At 39.7% G+C, this 27651-nt stretch overlaps 1 protein-coding gene and 1 pseudogene across 2 annotated transcripts in view; both read right to left on the bottom strand.

Annotated features, from left to right (window-relative positions):
* Positions 1-27651, bottom strand: part of PIK3R5 (phosphoinositide-3-kinase regulatory subunit 5) — a 150341-nt gene that overhangs the window by 83068 nt on the left and 39622 nt on the right. For both annotated transcript variants that reach the window (XM_069073089.1, XM_069073088.1), the window contains exon 2: positions 4709-4824. In XM_069073089.1, the coding sequence (XP_068929190.1) occupies positions 4709-4811 (103 nt within the window). In that variant the 5' untranslated portion in view covers positions 4812-4824. The remainder of the gene's footprint in view (positions 1-4708; positions 4825-27651) is intronic.
* On the bottom strand, positions 24384-24838 carry LOC138150196 (large ribosomal subunit protein eL28 pseudogene; annotated as a pseudogene).

Raw genomic sequence — 27651 nt, 5'->3', positions numbered from 1 at the left:
TTTAGCCTCAGGGTGGCTACAACCAGCTGCCAGCTAGAAGGACTTGAGATCACCAGTAGCTGTGGTGATTTCCAGAATTATCAACCCATAAGGTTTAAAGTGAGGACAAAGTGAGAAGTCAGTGCAGTATGGACTTTGTGAACCGGGAGTTTGGGAGTGTGGTGTGGCCTTTACCCCCCGAAGGGAGAAGAGGCCAAGGCACCATGGCCATGAAGCCGCTGTCACATGGCTTCTTCCTGGCTTGAAGATTGTAGGGGGACCAGGCAACCAGTCTGAGGGGTAATCACTCTTGATTTAACCTGCTTGGATCTGGACTCTGGTCTAGGGTGGAGGTCCTGGGATGTGTGACCAGTTTGCCAGAGCATGTGGAGGCTTCAAAGAGGGCACCCAAGCAGCAGCTGAGAAAACCACAGCAATCTGGGACGAAGCCCTCCCCTCTGGTAGCAGACTTCTACTGTGGCAAAAAGCTCAAAAGTCAAGTAACTGAGTGGCAACATGAGCAAGCAAAGGAAGCACAGCAATCCGACACAAGACTCCTATTTTAGGGACGAAACAGATCAAAGCATGGAATAGGAGGAAGACAGAGAAGTCAGAACTCCTGTATCAAAAGCTTCCAAGAAAAATATGACATGGTCACAGGCCACAGAGGAGCTTAAAAAGGACTTTGAAAACCAAATAAGAGAAGTGGAGGAAAAACTGGGAAGAAAAATGAAAATGATGCAAGAAAATTATGAAATGAGAGTCAACAACCCGACTGAAGAAAATAATACCTTAAAAAACAGACTAACTCAAATGGCAAAAGAGGCTCAAAAAGCCAAGAAGGAGAAGAATGCTTTAAAAAGCCAAATTTGCCAGATGGAAAAAGAATCTCAAAAGCTCACTGAAGCGGGCGGCTAGGTGGCGCAGTGAGTAAAGCGCTGGCCCCAGAGTCAAGAGGACCTGAGTTCGGTTCCGGCCTCAGACACTTAACACCTACACCCACATCCACACACACACACACACACACACACACACACACACACACACACACAAAACTAGCTGTGTAACCTTGGGCAAGTTACTTAACCCCAATTGCTCTCCAAAAGGCAAAAAAAAAAAAACCCCAAAAAACACAAAAACAACTCACTGAAGAGACTCATTCCTTCAGAATTAGATTGGAGCAAATGGAAGCTAGTGACTTTATGAAAAATCAAGATATATTAAACAGATACTAACAAATTAAAAGATAGAAGGCAATGTGAAATATCTCACTGGAGAAACCACTGACCTGGAAGATAGATCCAGGAGAGATCATTTAAAAATTATTGGACTACCTGAAAGCCATGATTACAAAAAGAACCTAGAAATCTCAAAGAAATTCTCAAGGAAAATTGTCCTGATGTTTTAGAACCAGAGGGCAAAATAGAGGTTGAAAGAATACACTGATCATCTCCTGAAAAAGGTCCCAAAAAGAAAATTCCTAGGAATATTATAGCTAGGTTCCAGAGTTCCCAGATCAAGGAGAAAAATATTACAAGCAGCCAGGAAGAAACAATTTGGATACTGTGGAAACACAATCAGGATAACACAGGATCTGGCAGCTTCTACACTGAGGGAAGAAAGGGCTTGGAATATGACATTCTGGAGGTCAAAGGAGTTGGGATTAAAACCAAGAATCACCTATCCAGAAAAACTGAGTATCATGTTTCAGGGGAAAATATGGTCATTCAGTGGAATAGAGGACTTTCAAGCATTCTTGCTGAAAAAAAAAAAAAACAGAGTTGAATAGAAAATTTGACATTCAGATATAAGAAGCATGAGAAGGTAAACAGGGAAAAGAAATCATAAGGAACTTATCAAAGTTGAACTATTAACATTCCTACATGGAAAAATGATAATTGTAACTGATGAAACTTTTCTCAGTATGAGAATAGTTGAAGGGAATAGAAATGTGTGTGCATATATATATATATATATATATATACACATACATATATATATCTATATAGGAGGGTATGCATATGAATACATATGTGAGTGTGTGTATATATATGTACATGTATACATAGACAGAAGGCACAGGACCAATTTAATAGGAAAGGATGATACTTAAAAGGTGAAATTGAGAGGTGAGTGAGGAATATAATGAGAGGAGATCGTGAGTGACAGAGTGGGGTAAATTATCTCATATAGAAGAGGCAAGGGAAAACTGTTACAATGGAGGGGAAGAACAGGAAGGCAAAAGAGAATGAGTCAATCTTATTCTCATTGAATTTGGCTTATGGAGGGAATGACATACACACTAAATAGGGTATCTCAACCTACAGGAAAGTAGGGGGGAAGGGGATGAGAGGGGGGATGATGGGCAGGCTGAGCAGGAGGAAAAGGGGGAGGGAAGTTGGAAGCACTCACTTTTGAAAAGGAACAAGATCAAAGTAGAGAATAGAACAAGTGGGAGGTGGGATAGGATGGAGGGAACTATAGTCAGTCTTTCACAATATATCCACTATGGAAATGTTTTGCATAGCTACACATGTACAACCTATACTGAATTGCTTATCTTCCCAGTAAGGTTGGCTGACAAGGGAGGTAGGGAAAGAATCTGGAATTCAAAGTTTTAAAATCAAACGTTTAAAATATATGTATATTATTATTATTATTTTACATGTAAGTGGGAAATAAGATATATAGGCACTGGGGCATAGAGATCCACCATGCCCTACTGGAAAGTCGCAGGGGTTATGGAGGAAGATATGGGAAAGAGCAGATTGGGGGAAGAGATATTCAGTGGGATTGCTGTTTTGGGGTGGTGGGTATGAGCAAAATGGGGAGAAAATTTGTAACTCAAAATCTTGTGGAAATGAATGATGTAAACTAAAAAATAAAGAAGATAAAAAAAGAAACTGTCATGACTTGTGTGAATCTGAGTAATTCACTTAAACTCCTATCTCAAAATCTTCCTCTATAAAATGAGAGGGTTGTTCTGGAAAGGTGCTAACGTTCCTTCTAGTTCTAAATTTATGATCCTGTGATCTGAGAAATCTGGATTAAATTATTTCTAAGGTCTCTTCTAAGTCTAAATCTATGATCCTATATCATATCCTAAGAGAGAGATTTAGAAGATGGAAGGGCCCTTAAAAGCCACTAAATCCAATCATCTCATTTTACAGATAAGGAAACTGAGGCTCAGAGGTTAAATGATTTGCCCAGGTTCACACAGTTGGTAGGTGTCTAAGGTAGGATTTGACCTCATGCTTCTGCAGTCTGTTCACCACACAACCCAAATGCCGCATCCAACATCCCATCTAATCCTGGTCCGGTATTAGGCTAATCCTGAGGTCTCTGCTTCACTGGAGGGCAGGCAGGCAAGCAGGCAGGTGTAGAGGTCAGTCTCTTGTGCTTCCTTGCTATGCTAGCTTCAGTGTCAACCTGGGTCAAGAATTCCTGCAGTACAGTACTTTGCCCAGCCTTTCCCATACCTCACCTAGCCAGAGGCTAGTGAAACATGCTAAATGGTTGTTTTAGCTATGGGTAATTCAACCAGATATAAAGAAGCCAGAAGAAAGCCTATACAAACTTCCCTATTTCAACAGGCAAAATAGTCTAATTTCCTTCTTCCTGCCTTTAATACCAATTTTAGTTTTTAAAGGATTTGGTAACAAGTATGACAGTTCTATAAAGCACTTTACAAAGCACTTTTACCTACATGATTTCAGTGGATCTTCCCAGCAATCTCGTGAAGCCGATAATGCTAGTCCTGTCCCTGTTTTGCAGATGAAGCATTTGGGTGTCACAGCAGTTAAGCTACTTGCTGAAGGTCCCACTGCTATTCAAGGGCAGAGTCACAATTCAAATACAATTCTGATCTCAGAACTTGTGTTTTCCATGGCATCACAGCAGCCCAATGATATCCACCCACTTAAAAGCTTCAGGATAATACAACCATAGATACCACGGGGTTCTCTCTTAACAGAAGCTCTACCTGGCACAGGAGCATGTCAGTCCCTGGGGTCCCCAATTTCTCCATCCTGGAGAAGTATGAAGCCAGTCCTTTTGGCCTATCCATTTTCATCCCTCTACTTTGGTCATTATAATTCATACCTTCATAAAGGCGCTTATATTTTCACTCACTAGGTGGCACCTCCTTTTCTCTCAGGTGGCAGACATAGGTATTCTTTACCTAATCTATAGTCAAAAGGCAGGGGAAATGAGGGCTGCGAAGGGCAAACAAGAATAATGTTTTATGAAAAGTAATATGCAAATTCTGGTCGTGCCAAGCACCAGGATTTTTTCTCTACTTGAAAGGCTGCTAATACTCAGCAGCCCACTCTCCCTTCTTCTATCATGCCTGGACATTTGCTAAACCAAGAGGATGAATATTTTCCAAATACAGGCATCCTTGCTATCACACAAGCTTGTGGAACCCCATTCCTCTCATGGCTTTTCAATAGACATTTTTTCCTTAGGCATTTTGTTGATAAGGTTTTCAGCATCTTCACCCCCACAATTTCTTTCCTGAGGATCTCTTCTTCCAGAGAAAACAGTAGGATATCAGCTCAGAGTAAGAGCAGGAGAATGTGGAAGGGAAAGAGAATGAACAGAGCATTTCCAGTTTCAACTCATAATTTGGCCCAGCCCCTCACTCAGGGTTGGTAAGACGACATGTAGGCAATAAGGCAAAGCCAGACTCCCACTTTTTGGTTGGCCTCCTTCCTTCCTATACAGGTACCTGTCCAGGTGGTAGTACCCCGGCTGACGCTGAGCCCATGCAAACACCGTTCTAAGGCATGCTGGATCCTGTCCTCCGTGCATGTCGTGGCCATTGATTGCATTCTGAATCATTGCCTAAATGGAAAAGAGAGATATCATTAGAAGTTCTTCCTCCCTGGAGACTTTGTTGGGAGGATTCTAGAGACCCTACAATTACATGAGCCAAGCTGAGGCCTCCTTGGAGAGAATCAGGTCCCACAGGTGGCCTAGACTCCATAGCTGGCTGTGATATCACAGCCCTTCTCCTTTCTCCTTCTTTCACCAAGGTATCAAAAGTTATGAAGGGCAATGTTCTCCATGCAAGTCTGTGCCCTGAAGATCAGAGCTTGTAAGTTCATTTAGGAAAGGTACTTAAAGCCTTAAGAAGATGCTCATTCATTGGGTAATGGCTGAAAAAAACTATGGCATATAAATATGATGGAACTCTATTGTGCTATAACTTTCATAATTCCCATCATCCACACTTTCACTCCAACTCAGGCACAAATCTATCATACCATCACCATTTCCATGATCAAGACCTCTGAAATTCCTTGTTTCTGAACCTAACCTCCATTCCTTCTCACTGTTCCTCCCTTCCTATAGTTAACAGGTTCAACTACTATCTTCTACCTTTGAACCTTTGTCTATTTTCCTATTATCTATTGTTTCTCATTCCTTGCCAAATCCCAACCCTGGATTATATCCTCTCCTCACAATCTGTCTCTCTTGGTTTTTATTCATGTGCTTCACACTGGCACTAGAGATCATATAACCATGTTGCCTGTATTTTGTAGATACATACAAATTTATGTTATCTAATCTCAATTGGGTTCTTAGTGATGTAAGGTCATCCTTTTATTCTTTTCTAATTGAATCATAGCCATATACTGCAAAGTACCTATATCCAACCTTTCTCTCCTCTCTTCAAGTCTCCCAAATTTCCCTCCTCCTGCTCTCCTTAACAGAAGACCTTATTTTATAATTTAATAAGCAAATAGCAACCTCTTTTCCCCAATTCTGCATCTCAAAATTCCTTAACATCATTTTCCATCTCTCCTTTGACTCAGTTTTTGATGAACAGGTAGCCAATTTTCTAGCCAAGGCAAACCTCTATTCTTGTACCCTTGATCCCATCCCCTCTCATCTCCTTTGGAATCTAGTTTCAGCCAGCACTCTCTCCCCTCCATCCTCTCAATCTCTTCCTATGTACTACCTCTTTGCTGGCTGATTACAAACATGTTGCTTTCCCTCATCCTAATAACAAAACAAACAAAAAAAAATCTCGCCTAATACTACACCCCCTTCATGTTATTGTCCTATAACTCTCCTTTTTGCATTCAAACCCTTAAAAAAAGATATCTACTTTTTCCTCTTCAAAACTCTATACAATATCTTCTTACTTCATTACTCAATTGAAACTGCTGTGATTAATGACCTGATAATTACCAGATCCAATAACTTTTTCTCAGTCCTTACCCTTCTGGACCTCTCTGCAGCATTTTACAGTGGACCTTCTCTTTGCTGGGTTTTTGTGACACTATTCTCTCTTGGCTCTCTTATTACCTGTCTGGCCATTTGCATTCATCTCCTTCCATCATCTATGTCCTGCCTCCTAACTATGGCTGTGCCTCAAGAATCTTTCCTGAAGGGGCGGCTAGGTGGTACAGTAAGTAGAGCGCCGGCCCTGGAGTCGGGAGGACCTGAGTTCGGTTCCGGCCTGAGACACTTAACACCCACACAAAAATACTAGCCATGTAACCTTGGGCAAGTTACTTAACTCCAATTGCCCTCCAAAAGGCAAAAAAACAAAAAAGAATCTTTCCTGAATAGTAGTACTTTTTATATACCCACATCTTATCAACTGAATTGGGTTCAACTAAATAAATTAATTATCCCAACTTCATATACCCAGCCTTAGACTCTTCTGAGTTGAAGTCCTACATCATACCACCTATTGGATATTTCAAAGTAGATCTCCCATAGGCATCTCAAACAATACATTATGAAAATAAAACATTCTCCTCAAATGCACCCCTCTTTCTAGCTTCCTTATTTCTTCTGAAACCACTACCTTTCCAGCCAATCAGGTTTGTCATCACAAAATTTGTTTTAAGCTGTTCTCTTCCTCACCCCCAATATCCAATCAGTTGCCACGTCTTGTCAATTCTATCTTTGTAACATCTATAAATAATTTTTTTGGGGGGGTAACATATTTCCACAAGCATAACCCTTATTCAGGCCCTCATTACCTCTCATCTGGATTATTATAATAGACTGGTTTTTTTTTTTTTGCTTTTTGGAGGGCAACTGGGGTCAAGTGACTTGCCCAAGGTCACACAGCTAGTTTTTGTGTTAAGTGTCTGAGGCCAGATTTGAACTCAGGTCCTCCTGACTCCAGGACTGGTTCTCTATTCACTGCGCTACCTAGCCGCCCCCTATAATAGACTCTTAACTGGATTCCCTGTATCCAGTATCTCCCCTCTCCAGTCCATCCTTCACACAGCTACAAAACTGACATCCCCAAAGCACAGATCTGACTATGTGATTTCCCTTGATCAAGAAGGTCCAGTGGTTCTCTACTGCCACTAGAACAAAATTCAAAATCTTCATTTTGGCACTTAAAGCCCCTCACAATCTGGTTCCAGTCTATCTCTCCAAATTTATTACACATTGTTCCCCTTCACATACTCGTCAATTTGGATTATTTGCTGTTCCTCGTAACATTCTTTTTGACTTTTTGATGGGGTGCTTGGATTCTAGCCCTAGTACCATATCTCTCCCCAGCTCGGAACCATACATCTGGCAATAACTCATGAGTGGTCCCCAGTGAGGCCCACGAGCTGACCTGTGTAGAACTATGCTGTACCAGCAGAACTATCATATACTGATTCCCATAGCTACCATATAAAAGAACTTTTTCTATATAAGCTTTAGATTCATATCCATTAGTTCGCCAGTGCCCTAAGAAGCTCTGCTTTATTATCATTATAATAAACTTTTGCTACTTGACTATAAGACTGCTTGAGTCTATGAATTCTATCCAGATGACTCCACCTTGTACTTCAATGGTTTTGGGGTCCCTGCTCCCCTAAAACCACATCACTTTTCATGGGATTGTCCACTATGCTAGGAATGGATATGAACGAAAAAGGGAAAAAAAAGCATTTATCATGTGCTTACTCTGAACCAAAAGCACTAAGCACCAGGAAAACAAAACAAAACAGCAAAAATTATCTTCAAAGAACTTACATTCTACTGGTAGGAAGGGAAGTGGAGCCATAAGCGAGTAAAAGAAAACCCTATCCAGAAACAAAAGTAAAGTTGATTTGATCATGGATTCTTGAAAGCTGTTTCATTCTTGTCTTTGATTCTGTAGACATTTAAAACTCAACATTTGCAAAACTGAATTCTTTCCCCCAAACCCTCCCCTCTTCCTAATATCTCTATTACTATCTAGGGTTACAACCATTCTCCCACAACCTTGGTGTCACCTTCAGCATGTCACTCTCTCCCACTCTCCATATCCAATCTACTGCTAAAGCCTGTTTAGCTTTCTGTTGTAACATCTCTCATCTATTTCCCCTTCTTTCCTCTGATAGTGCCATCACCCTGGTGCAGGGTCTTATAGCCTCATGCCTAGTCTATTGCAAGAGCCTGCTGGTTGGTCCCCCCTCCACTCTAGTCCATCCTCTAATCATGTGCCACAGTTATTTTCCTAAAGTGCAGATCTGATCATATCACACCCCAACTCTAGTCATTGTATACCTGTAAGACTAAATAGAAAATCCTCTGCTTAATATTCAAAGCGCTTTACAGTTTGCCCTCCCCACTATCATTCCAGTTTTCTTATACTTTGATATACACTACTGTAAATATATATCCTTCCATGAACTCTGAGGTCCAGTGACACTGGCCTATTTGCTCTTCCTCATACATGGTACTCCCAACTTCTGACTATGAATATTTTCGGTGGCTGTCCCCCATCCATAGAATGTTTTCCCTCCTCATTCTCCACTTCATGGTTTCTCTTATTTTCTTCAAAACCCAGCTTAAATCCCTCCTTCTACAGGAAGCATTTACCCATCCCCCCTTAATTCTAGTGACCTCTCTCTGTTGGCTATCTCTAATTCATTCTGTCTATAGCTTATCTATACATAGTTGTTTACCTACTGTGTCCCCCATTAGACTGTGCCCTCCTTGAGAGCAGTGACTCTATATTTTCTTTCTTTGTATCAGTACCTAGCATATAGCAGGTGCTTAATAAATGTTTACATATTGATTGACTGACTGACCAAAGGGCTTATAAGGCTTGTGGGCAGGGACTCACCTCTTCCTGACCTTCACTGTGACTTCTAGTTCTCCACTTCTCTCAGTTCTTCTAGTATATCACAATTTCTCTGGCTTCTCTCTCCTTTCTTCCCTCCACTGACAACACTAAGCCTACAGCTGACCAGTTCAATTGTAATGTCTTGAATACCTGACCCTCTCATCCTATTTTCAGTTACACTCAACCAAATCCCAACCCTAGATTCCTCTCAACACTTGCCTTCTCCTTTTCTATTCCGTACTGCTGAATGCTCCTAGGGAAAGTTACATAAACATGCTGATTGGGTACATTAAAAAGTTTTATTATCTAATCTCTACTGGGCACTCAAGTCTGAACAATAATTCTTTTATTCTCTCTTGGCTGACCCTCAATCACACTCTATACAGTTATTCCAAATTTCCTCTCTTCTCAGACTTCTCATATCTCTCCTCCCCCTTCTCTATTTTTTTTTTGGAGGGGGAAGACAAGGCAATTGGGGTTAAGTGACTTGCCCAAGGTCACACAGCTAGTAAGTGTTTAAGTGTCTGAGGCCAAATTTGAACTCAGGTCCTCCTGACTCCAGGGCTGGAGTTCTATTCACTGCGCCACCTAGCTGCCACCTCCCTCTTCTCACTTAGCCTTTATTGAGAGAAAGAAAAAAGAGGGCATTTATATGTTTTTTCTCCTCTTTAGAATGTGAGCTCCTTTAGAGCAGGGATTTACTGTTTAGTCGGTACCAACTCTTCATGACCCCATTTGGAGTTTTCTTAGCAAAGATACTTGAATAGGCTGTTATTTCCATCTCCAGCTCATTTTACAGATGAGGAACTGAAGCAAACAGGGTTAAGTGACTTGCCCAAGGTAACAGAGCTTATTAAGTGTCTGAGACCAGATCTGAACTCTGGAAGATGAGTTTTCCTGACTCCAGACCTAGCACCCTCTCCACTGCACTATCTAGCTACCCAAGAAGAGCAGGTATAGGTTTACTTTTCAATTCCTCTTCCTAGAGCTAGCCTAGTGCTTTGCACTTTGCATAGAAAGCACTTAATAAATGCTTCATTCATTAAAAGGTAAAGTTCTTCACAAAGTCATCTTTGATTAGCACTGGGCCCTAAGACACTATAGGAACACTGCCAGGTTCCTATCAATAGAATCCACAATTACTCAAAAGAAAATGGCCTAGTATTCTACTGGAAAAAACAAAGTAGATGAATAAAATATATCAGCCAAGCATATAGCTGGACAAGTAACACACCTAAGTTAAGTCATTAGGACATAAATCTTGGACTGGCAATGTGGTGAACCCAGATAGAGCAGTAGGAAGAAAGCAAATTAGATCGCATTTAGGAAATTGTAGGATATTTTCAATAATCCCAAACTGTTCATATTTTTAAAACCAATATTCTCCTAGCTGAATTGGGAAAGATCTTGGAGCAACAAAATTTCAAAAGAATCCAAATTGCAGGGGAACCAAATGAAAATGGAAAATACATGATGTGTATAACAAGTAGGTTTTTAACCTAATGTCAATTATGACTTGCTAAAAGAAAGTGGTGTAAAGACATTGCCAAGGACATGTATGACTGGAAAAAGAAGTAGGTTGGCCATGTAATGAGAATAAGGGGTGATAAAGGTACAGCCCAGAGTACTGTACTAATATTCACACTTTTCCCACTACAAATATCTTTGCTAGCCCCAGATAGATTTTTTAAATTGTATTTAAAAAAAAAAAAGGTGAGAAGGTTGGTTCAGAATATAAGAAATGAAAATTCCATCTGGCATAATGCCTGGGATATAGCTGATAGACACTTAAAAGTTTGCTGAAATTAGCCTTAAGGCTTTGTAGAAAACAAATTACTAATAAATTATTAATGACAGGAAAAAAATCTTATGGGCTATGAAGGTAGCATGGAATAGATCATAAAATACCAGATTTGGAATGGGAGTACCTAGGTCTGTTACTTAATGTATATGTGAATGTTTTACATCTTATTCCCCACCCCAACACATATTCTTCAGTATAGCGACACTAGCTTCCAAGCTATTACACAAAAAGACAGTGGAGTGTCTTTTAGCTCTGGGAATTTTTCCTGGCTTTCCCCCACGCCTGGAGTGCTCTACTTACTTAGTTTCCTGTAAGTCTCAATTAAAATCCCTTGTGTTACTGGAAATCTCCATCCCTTCTTAATTCCAGAGCCTTTCCTCTATTAATTATATATGCTGTATCTCCCATTAGATCATAAACTCACTGAGGACAAAGATTGCCTTTTGCTTCTTTCTGTGGCATTTTTTAGTGATTAACTAATACATAACTAATAATAACCAAGTGATTAACGCAGTGCAGTTAAACACATTTGTTGTTGCACTGTTTCATCAGTTGTTATCATTTGGGGTTTTCTTGGCAAAGATATTAGAACAGTTTACTACTTCCTTCTCACATTTTACAGATGAGGAAACTGAGGTAAACAGGGTTAAGAATTGCGCATAAGATTAGAATCCCTCTAATGTCAGAGGCCAGATTTGAACTCACAAAGATGAGTCTTCCTGACTTCAGACACCTAGCTGTCCTTCGTAGGTACTGAATAAATGTTGATTGATTGACTGAGAGTGCTGGACATGGAGTCAGAAGACCCGTGTTGGAATCTTAGCTCCCATGCATGTCATTCACCTCTCTGAGTCTCAGTTTCCTCATATGTAAAACAGAAATAATAATACTAGGATTATGGGGGACAATATTATAAAATTATAGAATTCGAAGGAACTTTCAAAATCATTTCATTCGGCCTCACCATTTTATAGATGAGGAAACTGAAGACTAGAGGCCTCAGACTGAGGTTCAAGTTCATACAGCTAGTAAGTAGAAAAGCTGAGATTCAAACATCTGCCTGATTATGCTGTTTGTGAGGCAAATGCTTTATAAACCTTTAAGTGCTAAGTTAAGTGTGAGTGGTACTTCTTACCTAGAAAAGGAAGAGAATCGATCCATCTGCTTCACGTCACACTTTAGACACGGACAGTACACGTTGTGAGAATTATACATATGCATTTATTTGCCACACATGGAGATGGATGATAGATCCTTCTCTAGTCCAACCACACAAATTTATGCAAATTAGTATTCTGAATCAACAGCACTGTGCCCCCACTTTTTTTTCTTTCATGAGTAATGGATGAGCAGAAACTGTTCCCAGCTCTTCCCCTACAGCTAGTTCTAGCAGCATTTACTCCCTTCCTAAATTCCCCTGTTCCTCTTTTGTCCTACTGTGCCTCAGTTTTCTCTATTAAATGGAAATAATCATGTACATCTTGTCTAAAAGACTCTAAGGCCTTAAGGCAGAGGAAGATAGCTGGTTTACACTGTCTTTGGCTATGAAATCTGTCACCAAGTCAAAGGCTTGGTGGGTATTGTAAACCTGAGTAGCCAATGCACAGTTTTCTTTGCTCTGTGGGTTTGCAACATACTGAATGCTCTACCAGAGGTTCCCAAAATTTATTTGGCCTACTGCCCCCTTTACAAAAAATTACCCAGCTTCCCCCTGGGGTTAGGTTAAGTTAACACTTATTTTTATTCAACGGCTCCCAAGGGCACCCAAAGCTACTAACACTTCCCTGGATCATTCCCTCCAGGGAATGGGGGATCCACTTTGAGATCCCTCAGCAGGCAAGACAATCTGATTTCTGTTAAAAAAAAATTCATATACTTCATGACTCATCAGCAATTGCCACCACATATGTGACATGACACACATGAATATACATCATCAAGAGCCTACGACTGAATGCTCAGAAGCTGCCAAATAAGGAAAAGAAGGCAGTCACTCTATAAAATGACACCCTCTATATAGATAGACTAGGGGAGAGAATACAGCACCATCTCTGGACAACCCAGAGTCTACATTTCTGGCCCCTTGGTTTCTCCCTGCCTTTTTTGTGCCCTCCCCAGTTCAGAGATGAGTAGTGATTATGAAACTTAGAACCCCTGACAGGAATGCCTCTGCCTCTCACTTAGGAGTCTGAACAATGCTGAAACCACACAGGCATGGGGAATGCCTGGGCCCCAGAGTTCCTCTTCTGGGCAAGTATGTATAAGCCTCCACCAAAACAGCCCATAACCAGACGAGGAAATGCTTCAGGGTGGGGTGGAAGATAGGGGACTGGAAGGAAGAGGAAGGAAAAAGGAACATTAAACCCCAGAGTTTTTCTGGACACAAAGTAGTCTAGCTCCCTTTCCTTCTTCAGAGGCCAATTTCTCAGCTAAGTTCCTAGGAAAGTCACGGCTATTCCCAAGAGAGCAAAATGAGGGGGAATACAAATCTATAATTTTGGCAATCAGGTCACAAGGGAGACTTTATTGGCATCTTTGCAGGTACAAACACAGTATATTATCATCTGCTCATCTTTGTTTAATGCTTCTATTTCACCCATAATAAACAGAAGGTAAAGTTTTTCAAACTAAGTCAGGGGAACACATATGCCTTAACCATGTCCCTGAGTACTTTGGTACTCCTTGGAGGCTCAGAGCTATAGGATTTTGAGATGAAAGGGACTTTTAAAGATCGATTAGTCTTACTTCTCTCATTTTATAGAAAAAAGCTGAGAATGAGAGGTTGACATACCTTCCTTCCTCAAGTTCACATAAGCAATAAGAAGCAGTGTGAGAATTCAAACCCTATCTGCCTCAGAATCCTGTGCTAATGACACTATTAACTTTCACCAAGGGAAAAATGCCAGTGGCCTATACTAAATAAGAGCTCTTCAAGTTTTATTTTTTAAGTATACTGGAGACTTTACCACAGAAGGAGCTTTGCTTCCCTAAGGATGACTCATTTTCTCATCTTTTTTTTTAGTTATTTGTTTTTTAAGCATAAAGATTGAAGGTTAAATAGTGTGGGGAGGAGGATGTTGGGGGAGAACAGAATAAAGAACATACCACAGAATGCTCTACCTAAAGATCAAAGGATAAGAGATCTGGAGCTAGAGGGGATCTCAAAGGTCAAGTCTCACCACCTTGATTTTAATGATAAGGAAACCGAGGCCCAGAAAATGACTTTCCAAAGGTCATGAAGGTATAATGGATAAAGTACAATGGACAAGCTAAATGTAAATAAATGATCAGGAAAGGAAGGCTGCTCATCCAAGTGTCTAGAAAAAACCTGAGGTGAAAATGTCCAAAATTTATCATTACAAATAGTCACTTTGTTGAAAAGCTAATTGATTGTTCATTCAAATGCCACCCCAAATTATGAAGGTTCTCAAAGGAAAACACTGGGAACTACAGAGAGTGAACCTGGATCAGACAGGGAGGGTCCTTATGAAAGATAAGAATAAGCATTTAACAGTGTCCTAAATGGGCCAAAATATTATTTCCAGAAGATAAAATTATGATCTGACAGTAATTGAGTACATAAATAAACCTATAATAAGAGAAAAAGGTAGACTTAATATATTTACACTTTCAAATACTTCACATCAAAAATTATTTGCATGGGGTGGTTAGGTGAATAGAGTGAATAGAGCACCAGCCCTGCAGTCAGGAGGACCTGAGTTCAAATCCAGCCTCAGACACTTAACACAAAAAAACTAGCTGTGTGACCTTGGGCAAGTCACTTAACCCCAACTGCCCCCCCCAAAAAAGTTATTTGCAAAAAAAGATTGAGTTGGGGGGGGGAGTCAAGATGGCAGAATAGAAGCAGGACCTCCCAGCATCTATGGCTTCTACCTTCCCCAATCAATGTAAAAAGGGAACTCTGAACAAACTTTGGAGCTGAAGAACCCACAAAATGACACAGAGAAGCTAACCTCCCGCTGAGGACAGCCCGGCAGGCCAGCAGGAATCAGCCAGCACAGCACTCTGGGAGCCCAGCCCAGGCCCCAGGGTAGGTCTGACCAGCCCCCAGCAGGAGGGATCCAGATCAGCAGCAGCTGTGGCCATTTCCAGAATTATCAACACATAGATGCAAAGGACAAAGTGAGAGGTCAGTGCAGTCTGGACTTTTGCCCCAAAAAGCCTCTGAGATATGCGGCACAGCCAGCCAGCACCATGTGGCAGCTTCAGCTCCTGGTCTGTAGAGAGTAGGGGGACCAAGCGACCAGTCTGAGGGGTAATTGCTCTTGCTTTAACCTGCTTGGATATGGATTGCATGCTAGGGTGGAGGTCCTGAGGCGTGTGTCTAGTTTGCCAGAGCATATGGAGGCCTCAGAGAGGGCACCCATATAATACCTCAGGCAGCTGAGAAAACCCCAGCATTTGGGACGAAAGCTCCCCTGTCTGGTGGCAGAGTCCTACTGTGGCAAAAAGCCCAGGGGTCAAGTGACTGAGGGGTGACATGACCAGACAAAGGAAACAAAGCAGACAGACGATTCCAACATTAGACTCCTATTTTGGGGACAAAAAGGAGCAAAGCATGGAAAAGGAGGAAGACAGTGAAGTCAGAATTCCTTTACCAAAAGCTTCAAAGGAAAATACGAGCTGGTTACAGGCAATAGAGGACCTTAAGAAGCAGATAAGAGAAGTGGAGGAAAAATTGAGAAGAGAAATGGGAACGATGCAAGAAAATTACAAAATGAGAGTCAACAGCCTGACTGAGAAAAATAGCACCTTAAAAAACAGACTAACTCAAATGGCAAAAGAGGCTCAAAAAGCCAATGAGGAGAAGAATGCCTTAAAAAGCTGAATTTGCCAGATGGAAAAAGAATCTAAAAACCCACTGAGGAGAATCATTACTTCAGAATTAGACGGAGCAAATGGAAGCTAATGACTTTATGAGAAACCAAGATGCTGTTAAACAGATCCAAACAAATGAAAGAATAGAAGGCAATGTGAAATATCTCATGGGAAAAACCACTGACCTGGAAAATAGATGCAGGAGAGATAATTTAAACATTATTGGACCACCTGAAAGCCATGATCAAAGTAAGAACCTAGAAATCATCCTCCAGGAAGTTCTCAAAGAAAACTGCCCTGATGTTTTAGAACCAGATGACAAAAAAGAGGTTGAAAAAATCCACCAATCACCTCCTGAAAAAGATCCCAAAAAGAAAACTCCTAGGAATATTATAGCCAGGTTCTGTAATTCCCAGATTAAGGAGAAAATATTACAAGCAGCCAAGAAGAAACAATTTGAATATTGTGGAAACGCAATCAGGATGACCCAGGATCTGGCAGCTTCTACACGGAGGGATCAAAGGGCTTAGAATATGATATTCCGGAGGTCAAAGGAGCTGGGATTAAAACCAAGAATCACCTACCCAGCAAAACTGAGTATCATGTTTCAGGGGAAAATATGGTCATTCAGTGGAATAGAGGACTTTCAAGCATTCTTGATGAAAAAAACAGAGTTGAATAGAAAATCTGACATTCAGATACAAGAAGCAAGAGAAGCATGAGAAGGTAAACAGGAGAAAGAAATCATAAGGAACTTATCAGAGTTGAACTATTAACATTCGTACATGGAAAAACAATAATTGTAACTGATGAAACTTTTCTCAGTATGAAAATAGTTGAAGGGAATAGAAATATATATATACATGTCTATATATGAGGGTATATGGGCATATGAATACATATATGAATGTATACATATATGTTTTCAAGTATACATAGATAGAGGGCACAGGACCAATTTAACAGGAAGGGATGATACTTAAAAGGTGAAATTAAGAGGTGAGAGAGGAATGTAATGAGAGGAGATGGGGAGAGACAGAATAGGGTAAATTATCTCATATAGAAGAGGCAAGGGAAAATGGTTACAATGGAGGGGAAGAATAGGAAGGCAAAAGGGAATGGGTCAACCTTATTCCCATTGAATTTGGCTTGGGGAGGGAATGAAATACACACTAAATAGGGTATCTCACCCTACAGGAGATCAGGGGCAAAGGGGATGAGAGGGAAGGCAGGCTGGGGGGGAAGAGGGAAGTTGGAAGCACCCACTTTTGAAAAGGGATGGGATCAAAGTAGAGCATAGAACAAGTGGAAGGTGGGATAGGAGGGAGGGAAATATAGTCAGTCTTTTGCAATATATCTACTATGTTATTGTTTTGCATTAGCCAAAAATGTACAACTTATACTGAGCTGCTTATCCTCCCAGCAAGGGTGGGTGACAAGGGAGGAAGGGAATGAATCTGGAATTCAGTTTTAAAATCAAATGTTTAAACATATATATATATATATATATATATATATATACTATTATTAATACTATTATACATGTAATTGGGAAATAAGATATACAGGCACTGGGGGCATAGAGATCCATCATGTCCTACTGGAAAAGTCGAAAGGGGTATGGGAGAAAATATGGGAGAGAGCAGATTGGAGGAGGGGATATCCTGTAGGACTGCTATTTTGGGGTGGTGGGTAGGGGAAAAATGGAGAGAAAATTTGTAACCCAAAATCTGGCACAAATGAATGATGTAAATCTGAAATTAATAAAGCATTTGAAAAATGAAAAAAAAAGATTGAGTCACCATAGTGCTAGAAGAACTACATTGCTATATTTAGGGAATAAACCTGAACATATGAAATAATTTTCAGTAATGGAATTCAATGCTGACTTGAACTTTACCATTAATAACAATAACGTTAGTTGCTTGCAACTATATAATTGTATAATGTATAATATTTGTACAACTGTGTAATATAAAATAATTAATTGTATAATGATTCATTTTTAAAAATTAATTCATAGCTGCCTCACAGTCTTGAGTTAAGAAGAGAATGGGCATAATTTAACCATTTATAAAAGATCCTGAATGGGAAGTATACAGTGAAAGTTCAAACTTTATAAATGTAGCAAGAGAAAGGGCCCTACACAGAAATTTCTAGCCCTCTTCTTCCCCCTACCCCTTCTCTAAGGGAGACTTTGCCAGGAGGGGGAGAAGGTTAGGGCCAGAGGTTACTACTCTGTTCTCCTCAGAAAGGGGGAGGGGGGGCACAAAGCTAGAAGTATATCTATCTGTTCCCTTAAATATTGTTCATCCAGGGGGTGTGATTAGTTTTCATCCAATTTATGATTGTGTTGGCACTGGGGGAGGAGGGGGAAGGAGAGGTAGAGAAAGAGGGAGACAAAAGGGGTTCTTAAGCTCTATATCCAAGGCCTGACTCCTTTCTTATCTAATACCAATTCCACAATGAACACACAATAGAGAATAGCAAAGAAACCCATTTATCCTAATCATAGCAAAACAGAAATCAGAAAAGGTATAACAAGGGAGAATATATACCAGATTAATGCAGAATGAAAGAGCTCTCCCACTGGGAACACAATAACTCAGCTCAACAAAGACAGAATGTCCTAGATCTTACCCAAGGGGAAACTCCCTGAAATCTCTAGAGTACCAAACTAGGGACAGACTGCCAGTTTCCAAACCTGAAATGGAGTTGATCTCTACCATCTTCTGTCTTGAAGCTAGAAGCCACTTGATGCTGTGCTTGAAGAAGACTGTTTCTTGGGGAGTCCCAAAGGTGGATGCCTGGTCGAGCCCTTTGCCAACTCTTCCCTTCCCCTCGTGAATGGCAAGACATTCATCTCTACCAATGAGGAGAAAGTCTCATACCAATGGGCCTTGGGACAAAAAGTGCAATAATACCCTCACCTTCCACATCAAATCAGTTTCCAAGTCCTGTTGACCTCCACAGCACCTTTTATGTCCATCCCCTTTTGTTCACTTATATGGCCACAATCCTACTTCAGGACCTCAAAACCTCTCATTTAGACTACTGTTTTATATCCTCCAGATTGTTCTCCGTGTTCCCAGTTTCTCCCTATTCAATCTGTCATTCATTCCAATGCCAAAATAATGCCAAAAGAATCCTCTTTGTTGCCCAGGAAAATTCTTCAGCTTGGCATTTAAAAGCCCTTTTCTCTAAGACTTATTTAACAGTACTTCCTTTCATATACTTTATTTTCCAGGCAATCTTGTCTACTTGCTATCCCCCAAAGTGGACAATCTAGTTCCTGCCTCTTGCCTTTGCACAGGTCACAGGACACCATATCTGAAATGAATACCCCCTTCACCTCTACCTCTGAAAAACCTTAGTTTCTTTCAAGGTTCAACTTATATGCCAACTCCTGTAGGAAGTCCTTTCCTGATTCTCCCTGGTTCAGAGGGAACCAGGGAGGTTGTGGGGGTGAGGTATGAAAAGCTTTTCAAGGGTTTGTAGTTGGTAAATATCCTATACTATTAAAATATTCTAAAAGTAGCAGTATTAATTAAGAATTAATTAATTAAGAATGGTGGAGAGGCAAGGGTAAAATGGGAAAGGGAATGAGAGTTATAGTGCATCTAGGAAATCTGAGTCAGCTGAAGGAATAGTTCCTATTTACCAAAACAAAATGTATGAGATCTGGATATGAAATTCATTTTATATTTAGCTAGGAAAAATCAACAATAACCCAGAGAAGGACAAGATAATAATCTCTGCAATAATTATAAACACAGAACTGCTTTGCAATAAAAGAAGTTATAAAATTTTCGGTATACCCTTGAAGCATACCTCTCTCTTACTAAATGTGCTCACTATATATACATATCAATGTATATCTGTGAATGAGGATTCTCTGTCCTGTATAATATAATTAAATCTAGAACAAGAAAAAAAGTGGAAGGTAAGCATCACTTTCAAATAATTTTGAGAATAAGACTGATAGTTGAAAATGAAAATAAACAAAATCCAGTGTCTTACAAATTTACTTGACTCAGAGTTTTGATGCATATTTAAGTACTTTATGATACTAAAAAAAGTTATGTACTAAATTTCTATTTAAATATTATTATATTAAGATGAATTGATTTAATTTTATTTCTTATGTGCATATACACTGTAAAATTCAGAATTTATTTTCTTTTAAATCAAATAAGTACAGGGAAGGATAACAGAAAGTCAAGGTGTACAAAGATGAAAAAACAAGGTTGGAAATTCATGTCCTTGGTTAGCCTATCCTTCCCTCCTCAAAATTTCTTACCTGTAGGTACTTATCTGTTTGCACACATAAGTCTGATTCCACACCCCTAGCACTTAGTTCCTTATGCACAGTGAGCAATTAGGGTGGGTAGAAACGTGACAGACAGCTGCATTTTGGATAATTAAGCAATTAATAGAGGAAAAAGGTAACCTAAACTATAAGGCCAAAGGATACTGTTTTCCCCTTCTGATGATATAGTTTGTGAAGCTCTGGTAGGGTGCCATTCAAAAATACCTTTGCCAACTCACCAATACCAGAAACAATACAATCAGCAATTCAGTCTTTGAAGGTTAAGGATGCCTTAACCTTAGAAAGAGTCCAGGGTCCTCTTTCAAAAAGCAAACACAAGGGCACCTTAAGCTGGATAGGTGAGCGGGAGGGAGCCTGGGGAAAGGGGTAGGTACAGAAAGGGAATGTTGCATCAGATGTAGTGACAAACTTTCATCTACAGTCACGATTTTTCCAGACTGACTATATTTGTAGAAGAAGCTGTCAGTTTAACTAACCCATGACTTAAGAGACATTACAGATACTACTTCCTGAAGAAGATAGTCAAATGATTTGTGTCCAGAAAAGCAAACAAAATGCTGGCCATCATCAGGAATAGGATTAGAAAAAAAAAAAACAAATATTAAGAAACTATAGGATGAATTGTACCAGCAGAACTGGGTAAAATTCTGGAATTCAGACCTAAGAAAGAAACAATGTAGATGGAAAAGAGAAATGAATATTAAGTACCCAATATGCAAATGATCTTAAGTAAACAAAGGAATTTTCACCCTCTTCCTCAAGCTATTCCACACACCATTTTCCTTTCCTCCCCCAGAGACCAAAATCACAGAACCTTTTTGGATTGGAAGGAACCTCAGATATCATGAAGTACAACCTTCTTTTTTTTTTTCAAATTAAGAAAAAAGATGGGGGTTACTTTTTTCTTGAGAAAAATCATCAAATATGAGCATTTTCACATACAGAGAGAAAAAGGTTTGTAATGGAACTCTATTGCTTGCAGCGTACCTTTTTTTTCCCCTTTTTTTTGGGAGGGGGAAAGACAAGGCAATTGAGGTTAAGTGACTTGCCCAAAGTCACACAACAAGTAAGTATTAAGTGTCTGAGGCTGTATTTGAACTCAGGACCTCCTGACTCCAGGGCTGGTGCTCTATTCACTGTGCCACCTAGCTGCCCCTGCAGCTTACTTTTTTTGAAAAAATATAAAAATTCAGCCTCTCAATTTTAAAGCTATTTCACTCTGTTCTCAGTTGTTAATTTCACAAAAATGGTACAATGGCCCTCTCTTTTTTTCTTTTGCCATCCCTAACACTAGATAACCCTTCTCCAAGCCCCTACTGATTTTTTGAACCCTCACTTGTAAGAAACAGTCAAGCAAAACAAATCCACACATTGGCCTTTTCTGAAAATGTTCCTGTTTATCTTCCCCTTAGGTCCTCCACCACTCCATCTCAGGCTTCATCATGAGTTCTCAGGAAACTATGTATATTTATTATTAACTCATAGGATGGCTGTTTCATTGATTAGAGTTCCTGTCATTCAAAGTTGTTTTTCATTATAATGCTTTGGTTACTGTATAAATTGTTTTCCTCTGTATATTCATTTCACTCTACACTAATTCATGAGTGTTCTCAGATTCCTACGAATTTATCCTTGCATAACTTCTTATTAAACAATATTTAATTAATTAGAATAATTAATTGTTTATAATAAATTATTTAACTATATCTATCTAGGTAGATAGGTGGCACAATGGTTGAGTGCTAGGCTTGGAGTCAGGGAGATCTGAGTTCAAATGTGACCACGGACACTAGATATGTGATCCTGGGCAAGTCAACCTCTGCCTCAGTTTCCTTTGCTGTAAAATCAGGATTATTATAAGTAGCTACCTCCCAAGGTTGTTGGGAAGATAAAATACAATATTTGTAATGTGCTTATCACAGTGCCTGTCACACCATAGACGTGTAACAAATACTTATTCCCTAATAACACTGATGTACCACAATTTATACAGTCATTCTCCAACTGATGGCTACTCTCTTAGTTTCCAGTTCTTTGTTTCATCAAAAAGTACTACCTTAAATAATTTTTTTCTTTAACATATGGGTCCTTTCTCTGTCTTTTGATCTCTTTGGGGAATTTACCTAATACTAGTATTGCTGGGTGGGTGAGTATTTATAGTTTAGTGACTTTGGGGGTATAGTTACAAATTTCTTTTCAAAATGGTATGACCAATTTACAGCTACACTACCAGTGCATTAGTATCATGGACCATCTATGGTTGCAAAAGGTTATTTCCTTCCTTTCTCTAATTAGATTTCTCTAATCTGATATTTTATATTTAACTCATGTATCCTTTTCAAGCTTATTGTGGTACATGTGGTATAAAGTGTTTGCTGAAATCTAATTTCTGCCAGATTTCTTTCAGTTTGCCCTGTAGTTTTTGCTGAATAGGGGTTCCTTTCTTGAACAGTTGAGGTCTCTGAGCTTATGAAACATTATGCTACTAGGTTAATTTGCTTTTATACACTGTATACCAAATCTATTCCACTGATCAGCTTTTTATTTTTTAACCATTACCAAATAGTTTTGATAATATTGTCTGGTACTGCTAGGCTCCTTCCTTTCTACTATTTCTCATGATTTTGCTTAAGATTTTTGACTTTTTGTTCTTCCAGGTGAACTGTTACTATTTTCTTCTAGTGCTATAAAATAATCCTTCGGTATTTTGTTATAGCACTATACTGTCATTTTTATTATTTTGGCATGACCTATTAATAACAAATAATTAACCCAATTATTTAGGTCTCCATTTCTATAAAGAACAACTTTTAGTCATATTCATTATAGCTCCCCTGTATGTCCTGATAGGAAGATTTCCAAATGTTTTATACATTTTTTAACAGAATCTCTCCTTCTCTTCCTGCTGAGTTCTACTGGTAATAAAAAGAAAAGCTGATTATTTCTCTACTGCATATCCTACTACTTTGTTGATGTTGTTACTTAAATTAATTTTTTAGTTTATTTCTGGAATACAACATCATTTTATCTGCAAAAAAGGGGTAATTTTATTTACTCTTCATCTATGTTTATTATTTCAGTTTCCTTTTCTTGTCTTATTGTTAGAGCTAGCATTTCAACTACATACAAAAACAACAATGGTACATAAAACGTATATCTTTGCAGTGGATACTCATGATCTTACTGGAAAACCCAGTAGCATTTCTCCATTATATAGAATTCTGTCCTTGGTTATAAATAGATAATGTTTTCCATGTTAAGGAAAGGTCCACTTTTTTTTTTTAACAGAAATAGTTATTGTATTTTCTCAAAATTTTGCTCTACCCACTGATAAAATTATGTGATTTTACTGCATTGAGTATTAATATAGTCTATTGTGTTCACAGTTTTCTTAATATTGAACTAATCCTATGTCTTGGTGTAAATCCAACCTGGACATGGTATGTATTGCTGCATATTTTTTTGAAAGTATTTTGCTTAATATTTTTACATTGAGATTCAATAAGGATATTAATCTATAGTTTTCTTTCTCTATTTTGTTGCTCTCTGGTTTAGTTATCAGGACCATGTTTGTACCATTGAGTAGAACTTAGCAGAATGTTTTTATTAACTTGGCAAACAAATTTTTTCAATATTTAGAAGAAAGCACTTGAATCTGGCCCTGGGTTTTTTTTTTCTCTTTGGGAATTTGTTTATGCCTAGTAAATTTTCCCCCCTGAAATCTAGTTATTTAAAGTATCTATTTCTTATTCTGTTAATATTGTTGTGTAAACAATAATCAATGTCATTTATCAGGAGGCAGAGTCAAGATGGTATAGTATTTCTGCCTAATTTTCCCACAGTATCCCCTCCACAATGACTTAGAAAACATTCCAGATTGTATTTTGATTGGCAAAGACAAGAAAAAATGAGCCATTTTTCCAGTCTAGGACAGTTTAGGGAGACAAAGAAATCTGTGGACACTGGGCATAAAGGAGCTTGTAAAGAGAGCACAGTGGCAGTAGTGGGAAGCATTCCAGCACCTAGGGATAGACAGGAGCCAAGAAGAACCAGGATAGAATGAATCAGGGCAGAAAGAGATCCCAATGGATCCCCAAACTAGCACTGGATGTGAAAACTGGCAACATCTGGCAGCTCCATTATCTTTTACCCAGTTCTGGGTCAAGATCCAGGAAAGAAAGGATGGTTCATAAGCCAGCTATGCCTGTACTAAGCAAGGAACAAGTTCCAAAAATGTAGCTGTGTGGCTTTGAGCCTAGGAGCAGAATGGTAACTGAGTTCTAATCTTTTTTTTTTTGGGGGGGGGGGGGGGGGGCGGTCTGACTTTATTAGCCAAGGGCAGGCCTGGCCCCTTAGGTGCTCTTCACCACCACCACTTGCTTCTGGCTCCGACGGATGGCGCTGGCCCTGGGCAGAGCGGCCATGCGGAGGTCTTTCCGATAACTTATTCTTGCAGATGATGTGCTGCATGCTGTTAAGTGTGGCCCGGGCATTCTTGTTGATGGTGGTCCTGACATAGGAGGTGGCAGACTTCCTCTGACCTGCCCGCCACTTCAGCACCACCATGATATCCTTGCGGTGGGCCACCGGCTGGATGCCCACCATCTTCCAGTGAATCAACCCATAGTAGCAGAACGAGTTCCGCCTTGAGGTTGTTGGGCCCGGTGCTGTACGTTTGCTTGTTGCGCTTGATGAGGAGGCTGGAGTAGTTCCGAAGGTCCATCCGCTGCAGGTGGGCCAACATGGCGGGGGCTGCTCTCGCAGCGGCTCTGAGTTCTAATCTTTAGCCTAGCACATAAGCCTAGCACTATGGTAGAATAATCAGGGCAAGAGTCCCAGACCAAATGGGAGACAGCAGTTCATTAGCTCTGAACCTGCAGAAATTTCCAGCAGGCTAACAGTGACTGAGTTGACCAGCAATCTACTCAAACTCCCAACCACATGGAAGACTGGATCAGTAACTTGCAAAGCTCCAGGAGGGCAAAGAATAGACCTCTCACCATACCACACCACTTTGGGATCACTGAAAACTTACAGGTTCCTAGACTGCGCTGTGAAAGCAACAGAAAGATGTAAAAAAATGAAAACTCAGGACATAAATCTTCTACAAAAGTTCATGGAGTCCAGCACTAACATAAACTCTGAAGTCAAGAAGTAACCTGGATGAATGAGAAAAAAAAGGAATCTGACCATAGAGAGCTACTATGTAAAGTTCAAGGAAGCTCAAGACACAAATGAAGAAGAAAATAATTTGAAAATATCTAAAAGAAAAGCCTCAAAGAAAACTGCAGATAAGACACAAGAATTCATAGAAGAGTCAAAGTTTTTGAAAAGAGAAGAATTTTTTTTTAAACAAAGAAGAGTAAAAGGAAAAATGGGAAAAGAAATGAGAATTGTAGAAGAAAGATATGGAGAGAATTAACAGCTTGGAACAAGAAATACAAAATATGGAAAAATAAAAAAAATGGGAGGGGAGGAGCCAAGATGGTGGTGGAGAAGCAGGAAGACTTCCTGTGCTCCCCCCATAACCACCTCAGAAACCAAAAAGTGACAAGAGAGAAACAAACCTCCCACTGAAGACAGCCCAGAAGACTGGCAGAAAGGGTCGATCACAGTGCTGGAAGCTGAGCCCAGCCCCGTGAGTCTGAGGTTTTAACCCTAGGGTGGCCCAACCTGGAGGGACTTCAGGAGAGTAGATCACCAGCAGCTGTGGAGGTTTCCAGAATTATAAACCCATAAATGCCAAAGACAAAGTGAGAAGTCAGTGGACTTTGGAAACAGGAGGTCCGGGAGTGTGGTTCGGCCTCTGCCCCCAGGGTGAGAAGCAGGTAAGGAGCCACACAGCCGCTGCCTCGTAGTGGCTTTGGAGGTCCTGGTCTGCAAATTTTAGAGGGACCAAGCAATTGCTCTTGCTTTAACCTGCTTGGATCTGGATTGGTGTCTTTGGTGGTGGTCCTGGAGTGTGTGACCAGTGAGCCAGAGTGTGAGGAGGCTTCAGAGAGGGCACCCAACTAAGAGCTCCAGCAGCTGAGAAAACCCCAGCGATTTAGGACAAAGCTTTCCTCTCTAGTAGCAGGGTTCTACTGTGGCAAAAAGCTCAAAAGTCAAGGAACTGAGTGGCAAGATGAACAAGCACAGGACGCAAAGCAAGCAGAGCAATCCTACTTTGGACTCCTTTATGGGGGACAAAAAGGATCAAAGCATGGAACAGGAGGAAGACAGAGAAGTCAGAACTCCTGCACCAAACGCTGCCAAGAAAAATATGAATTGGTTACAGGCCACAGAGGAGCTTCAGAAGGATTTTGAAAACCAAATAAGAGAAGTGGAGAAAAAATTGGGAAGAAAAAAGAGAATAATGCAAAAAAATCATGAAATGAGAGTCAACAACCTGAATGAAGAAAATAACACCTTAAAAACAGACTAACTCAAATGGCAAAAGAGGTTCAAAAAGCCAACGAGGATTAGAATGCCTTAAAAAGCCAAATTTGCCAGATGGAAAAAGAATCTCAAAAGTTCACTGAAGAGAATCATTCCTTCAGAAATAAATTGGAGCAAATGGAGGTTAGTGACTTTATGAGAAATCAAGATACTATTAAACAGATCCAAACAAATAAAAAAATAGAAGGCAATGTGAAATATCTCTGACCTGGAAAATAGATCCAGGAGAGATAATTTAAAAATTATTGAACTACCTGAAAGCCATGATCAAAAAAAGAACCTAGAAATAATCCTTCAAGAAATTCTCAAGGAAAACTGCCCTGATGTTTTAGAACCAGAGAGCAAAACAGAGGCTGAAATAATCCACCAATCACCACTTGAAAAAGATCCCAAAAAGAAAACTTCTAGGAATATTATAGCTAGGTTCCAGAGTTCCCAGATCAAGGAGAAAATATTACAAGCAGCCAAGAAGAAACAATTTGGATATTGTGGAAACACAATCAGGATAACACAGGACCTGGCAGCTTCTACATTGAGGCATCAAAGGTTTTGGAATATGATATTCCAGAGGTCAAAGGAGCTGGGATTAAAACCAAGAATCACCTACCCAGCAAAATTGAGTATCATGTTTCAGGAGAAAATATGGTCATTCAATGGACTTTCAAGCATTCTTGATGAAAAAACCAGAGTTGAATAGAAAATCTGACATTTAGATACAAGAAGCAAGAGAAGCATGAAAAAAGGTAAACAGGGAAAAGAAATCATAAGAAACTTATCAAAGTTGAACTATTTACATTCCTACATGGAAAAACGATAATTGTAACTTATGAAACTTTTCTCAGTATGAGAATAGTTGAAGGGAACAGAAATGTGTATATATATATATATATATACACATAAATATATGTGTGTGTACATACATATCTATATGTCTATATAGGAGGGTATATGGGGATATGAATACATATGTGAGTGTGTGTATATATGTGTACAGGTATACATAGACAGAGGGCACAGGACCAATTGAATAGGAAGGGATGATACTTAAAAGGTGAAATTGAGAGGTGAGAGAGGAATTATTATACAATGAGAGGAGATGGGGAGAGACAGAATGGGGTAAATTATCCCATATAGAAGAGGCAAGGAAAAACTGTTACACTGGAGGGGAAGAACAGGAAGGCA

The sequence above is a fragment of the Petaurus breviceps genome, unplaced genomic scaffold (genome assembly GCF_028583685.1).
Source record: "Petaurus breviceps papuanus isolate PSGF00001 unplaced genomic scaffold, PetGlider_PUasm1.0 90865, whole genome shotgun sequence".
Classification (NCBI taxonomy): Eukaryota; Metazoa; Chordata; class Mammalia; order Diprotodontia; family Petauridae; genus Petaurus; species Petaurus breviceps.
This window is presented reverse-complemented; position numbering and strand designations above follow the sequence as displayed.